The 5,801-nt window shown below is 55.4% G+C and overlaps 1 protein-coding gene across 1 annotated transcript; it reads left to right on the forward strand.

The window, feature by feature from the left end:
- The first annotated feature begins 307 nt into the window (after nucleotides 1-307).
- CHC_T00008405001 (Helicase-like protein) lies at nucleotides 308-4,657 on the forward strand. Its single transcript, XM_005709861.1, has 7 exons — nucleotides 308-923; nucleotides 1,038-1,900; nucleotides 2,060-2,546; nucleotides 2,697-3,046; nucleotides 3,144-3,180; nucleotides 3,384-4,373; nucleotides 4,404-4,657. The coding sequence occupies exons 1-7, from the start codon at nucleotides 308-310 to the stop codon at nucleotides 4,655-4,657; spliced, it is 3,597 nt and encodes a 1,198-aa protein (XP_005709918.1).
- Nucleotides 4,658-5,801: the final 1,144 nt, after the last annotated feature.

Genomic DNA, 5,801 nt, shown 5'->3' on the forward strand with positions numbered 1-5,801 from the left:
AGTAGACTTAAAATAATAATACAGCCCCGATCCGCTTCGCGTTCGCTAGCGATCCCGGCGCACACCGTCTACGCGAAATCAGTAAGTTACTAACTGTCCTCTTTGCTCCGGCCGGCTTGCCGCCCGCGGTATTAGAGCGCACGCGAACGCTTACTGACATTTGACGGTGTGTGGTTTTTTACGCAGGGATGCACAAGACACACCGACTCGGAATGCCCGGCAACGATCCGACGGCCAGGCTCGAACGGCTTCTCGGCAGCTCTTCCCCCCACTACCCGAATCCTCGCCTTCGTATCGCAATCTCGGCATGGTCCATATTGAGTGTTCGCACTGCAAAGCTCTGCATTTCGTCCAAGAACGCATCGTGAGCAGCTCTGCCGCAAGGCCCATGTTTTCCACATGCTGTGGGAAGGGGAAGCTGTCACTGCCCCTTCTCACCGACCCGCCAGCTCTTCTGCGCTCTCTTCTCATCGATGATACTCCAAGGGCCCGCGGCTTCCGTAAAAACATTCGAGCATACACTTCAGCGCTGTCTATGGCGTCCGTGGTCGCCAAATGGGTGAACAGAGGGCCCGGTACTTCCAATTTTAACCCCACAATGACGATGCAGGGCGAGATGTACCATTACATGGGTCCCATGATGCCATCCGAGGGGCGGGCGCCTTCCTTTGCTTCCGTTTACATTCACGACACTGACTACGGTACTCAAACGCGCACAAGGCTTGGCGGAGCCTCTACACGGCTGGAAGACACACTGTTAATGCAACTGACGCACATGCTGCACGAATGCAACCCCTACGTGCAGACTGTTCTCAGTATGCGAGAATGGGCTCAATCCCCTCAACCCAACACTCCAGCCCCGTACCAGATGTTCATCCATGCCGACCGCAGGCCAAGTCATGAGCACGTGCGCCGGTACAATGGTCCCGAAGCTTCTGAAGTGGCAGCATTGATCCCTGGAAATGAAGACGGAGAGATTGGGCGAAGAGATATCGTCGTGCGCAGGCGAGGGACTCTGAACAGTAACGGGAACGAAGTGCTGGATCCGATTTCAGTCAGTCATCGTGCATACGATCCGTTGAGTTACGTGCTTTTGTTCCCGAACGGTAGAGATGGATGGTATCCAGAGCTTCGATTCTTCAGTGATGACGACGGCAGACGTACCAAGATTACTCCGATGATGTACTACGGATGGCATTTGTTCGAAAGAGCAGGCGAGTTCAGCACAATCTTGCACGCAGCGCGACTCTTTCAGCAATATTTGGTTGACCAGTTCTGCAAAGTGGAGGCAGAAAGGCTTTCGTATCTCCGCCACAACCAGACACAGCTTCGAGCCGCCGACTACACCTCACTGCGCGACAGCCCAGGAGACTCCGGTCGTGCTGAAGATGAAGCCGATGCCGTGCGTGCGGGACGACTGTTCATTCTCCCTTCCACGTACATTGGAGGTGACCGCTACATGAGGCAGCAGATGCACGACATCATTGCTATATCGAACCAAATTGGCCACCCGGACATCTTCCTCACTATGACATGCAATCCAAGCTGGCCGGAGATCACAAGAGCCCTACTGCCGAACCAAACGCCTCAGGACAGACCGGACCTGTGCGCACGTGTGTTTCGTCTGAAAATGAAAGATCTCATGTCCTTGGTCATCAACGAAGAAGTATTCGGAACCGTTGTTGCCCATGTACGAGTCATCGAGTTTCAGAAACGCGGTCTTCCCCACGCTCACGTTGTATTTTTCCTAGATGAAGTCTCCAAGAATGATATGCGTACTCCCGAAAACGTCGACCGCATTATCTCTGCCGAGATCCCGTCTGCCCAAGATCCAGAACTCCAAGAGGTCGTGCTCAAGCATATGATTCACAATCCATGTGTAGAACGCAATCCAACAGCCGTGTGCATGGGCGAGCAGTACTGCAGGAAAGGGTTTCCAAAATCGTTCAAACACGAAACCAGCCAGTCCGACAGTGAGTACTACATCACGTACCGCAGAAGGTCCCCCTCTGCAGGTGGCGTCTCCATCGAGCGACCCTCCCGTGTTGGCCGACGACAGCAATCCGTCGTGGTCGACAACTCCTGGGTCGTTCCCCACTGTCCTCTGCTTCTACGATCATTCGCTTGCCATTTGAATGTGGAACTCTGCGTGTCACGCGTTGGCGGAATCAAGTACCTCTTCAAGTATGTTTGCAAGGGACAAGACCGAGTGACCATGGAAATCACTGCCGAGAACGAGTGCCACGACGAGATCTCCAACTTCCAAGATGCCAGATACGTTTCGGCATCGGAGGCCGCATGGAGGTTATTCTCCTTTGACATTGTAGATCGCAATCCTCCAGTGGTCATACTTACGGTGCATCTGCCCAACCACCATACAGTATACTTTGAGGAAGGGCGAGAGCAGGAGGCGGCGCTTCGACCAGCATCAGGTACGAAGCTGACCGAGGGGTTTAAAGCCAACGAGAAGTACCCAATCGCGAGGCATCTTCGGTACCACAAGTTTCCAAGGTACTTTACGTGGAAGACACGCACCAAGTCATGGAGTCCAAGAGCAACCCTCCGAAGACGGAACGCCACCAGCGAAGAGAAAGCCTACGATTTCAGTGGTACAGGTGCCAACGTAGTCGGTCGAATCTACACTTTCAGTCCGAGGGAGGGTGAGCGCTACTTTCTTCGCCTCCTCCTCACACAAGTGCCCGGGGCAACATCCTTCGACAACTTGCGAAATATCGACGGCGAGCAGTGCACCAGCTTCCGACAAGCTTGCTTACGACTCGGTTTGCTGGCCGACGATGCCGAGTGGAAGCACGCAATCCGAGATTCATTCCGGTCAAGCTTCGTTCCTCTTTCTCATCTGTTTGCTACGATTCTGGCACACTGCCAGCCTTCGGACCCTCTCTCGCTGTGGAACGACCACCTGGACATGTTTCTCACCGATATTCGCAATCGTGCACGCAGACAACCCATTCGAAGACAGCAGCTTCGCGATGATCACCACGCCACATCTTACGTCCTTCGAGAGGTACAGGAGGCTCTGCAGACCGTGCGATCTGACTGGACGCTCGCAAACTTCGGACTCCCACTGCCCGATGACAGCCTGCCCGCTTTGGAACAGCAAAACGAGACCGAGACCCCCGAAGCACGAGCGCAGCAGTGGGAAGGGCGACTACAGACGTCGTTGCCGCTGTTGAACACAAATCAACGTCATGCCTTTGACGAAATAGTGGGCTCCTTGCTTCCAGGCGTATCCGTCTCTGCATTGCTTCAAGGATCCTTAAGCGCCGTTGCGGGACCTTCTATGCTGACACGAAGTGGTCGTCTCTTCTTCCTCGATGCTCCTGGCGGAACAGGCAAAACATTCGTGCTCAGCGCCATTCAAGACTTCCTTCGTACGCGCCGTAAGCAGGTCATCGCTGTCGCTACGTCTGCTGTTGCTGCTGTGCTGCTCGACGGTGGACGCACCGCTCATTCCGTGTTCAAGATTCCCATTCCTGTATCTGCCGAAAGCACGTGCAGCTTCTCCGCAAACTCCGACACAGGCCGTACACTGCAACAAGTCGATCTCATCATATGGGACGAGATCGTCATGTGCCATCGACATTGCATTGAGACTGTCGATCGCTCCCTTCGAGACTTGATGCAAACCGACCGGCCCTTCGGAGGAAAGTTCCTCGTGCTCGCTGGAGACTTTAGACAAATCCTTCCCGTCGTTCCGGGCGGGTCCAGAGGTCAAATCGTGAGTGCGTGCGTCAAGGCTTCCCCGCTGTATCGAGAGTGCCGATTCCTGCGCCTTACCGAGAACATGCGCCTTGCTGCTCTCCGAGCGGACCCTGCAGCAGATGTGGAGGCTCTCAGCTTTCCAGAATTCCTCCTCAGCGTCGGGGAAGGCAGACTTCAAGGCGAACAGCGCCCGGAATGGATCTCACTACCACAGTCCGTTGCGTTCGAGCACACCATCCGCAATTTATGCCTCAAGGTCTTCCAAGGCATTCGAGACAATCACGCCGACCCTGCCTGGCTCACCAAGCGCGTTATACTCACCACAAAGAACAGGCCGCTCGAGGAAGTCAACGAGGTCATCGGCAACATGATTCCGGGATCGTATCGAACGTATTTGAGCGCAGACAAGGTCGAGAACGAAGACACCAACGCGCTGATCTATCCCACAGAAATGCTCAACACCTTGACCGCCGGATCTGCTCTACCAGACCACAAGCTCAAGCTCAAGAAAGGATTCATCGTCATGCTTCTGCGCAATCTCGATCCCGCTACCGGTCACGTCAACGGCGCGCCATATGTCATCGAGAACATGACCAACAACCTGCTCTTTCTACACGTTACCACCGGGTCACACCAAGGCAACAGATTGTGTCTTCCTCGAATGACCTGCGGACCAGGAGACGACAACTTTCCCATCCCTGGCTTCACCCGAACGCAGTTCCCCATTCGCACGTGCTTCGCCCTTACAACGAACAAAGCGCAAGGCCAATCCTTCGGTGGCCGCATTGGTCTCGACTTACGAGATCACTGCTTCTCGCACGGTCAACTCTATGTCGCACTATCAAGGACTACTCACCCAGGGAACGTCACTGTCCTCACTCGAGAGTCCAATGAAACCACGCGAAACGTAGTGTACCCCGAGGTCCTTCAGTAGTTACCAAAAAAAGTAACGCCATTGTCTTTACATATTTTCATTGCCACCCTTCCCAAATAGTGTTCCTCCACGCCTCCTTGGCTCGGCGCGCGAAGCGCGCACGGAGCCCACTTGTCTACAACTACTAAAATCGTTGTCTGTGTGTGTGTCTGTATGTCCTTGCGCTCCCGCGTTGCCATTGGCGCTACCGTGACAAGTGGCGGCCACGGGCGGGGCCTGGCCGCAGGCCAGGCCGCCACGGGGACACGTGGCGGTGACAAGTGGCGACAAGTGTAACATTTTAAATTAAAATTACTGTGCGGACTGCGGGGCGGGGCCCCACTACAGTACAGGCTGACAAGTGGCGACAAGTTAAATATTAAAATTAAAATAACTGTGCGGACTGCCGAGCGCGGCCGCGCTACAAGCGGCGACAAGTGTAACATTTTAAATTAAAATTACTGTGCGGACTGCGGGGCGGGGCCCCACTACAGTACAGGCTGACAAGTGGCGACAAGTTAAAATTTAAAATTAAAATAACTGTGCGGACTGCCGAGCGCGGCCGCGCTACAAGCAGCGACAAGTGTAACATTTTAAATTCAAATTACTATGCGGACTGCGGGGCGGGGCCCCACTACAGTACAGGCTGACAAGTGGCGACAAGTTAAATTTTAAAATTAAAATAACTGTGCGGACTGCCGAGCGCGGCTGCGCTACAGTACACTACAAAGTTTAGCCCGGATCCGTTTAAACCGCGCCACGCGGATCTACATTTTGGGCGGCACTGGGGCGGGCACTGCGAGCACGTGACGGCGGTGTGGTAGATGGACGCGTACGACAGGGGGGCGGACGCGTGAGACACGGGGCTGCCCGAAATACCGGAGGCTCGTGGCGACGTGAGCGGGGCGGTGGTGCGCGGGGGGCTGTGCGTGGGGGGGCCGGAATTCTTCAAGGCGGAGTTGCGCAGCGCGTGTTGCTCCAACTTTGGGGGGCGGATGTGGATGCGCGGCGACGAGGAAGTGCGGGCCGGGGCGGCGACGGGCGGCGATAAGGACGGTGGGCTGCAAGATGATGGTGGGCGGAGGGCGGTTTTGGGTGTGCGGCGATGACGTGGAGGGGATGTGGGCTGGGGCCGCGATAGGGACGGTGGGGGAGGGTAGGTGGG

The sequence above is a fragment of the Chondrus crispus genome, genomic scaffold (genome assembly GCF_000350225.1).
Source record: "Chondrus crispus Stackhouse genomic scaffold, scaffold_503, whole genome shotgun sequence".
In the NCBI taxonomy this organism is placed as follows: Eukaryota; Rhodophyta; class Florideophyceae; order Gigartinales; family Gigartinaceae; genus Chondrus; species Chondrus crispus.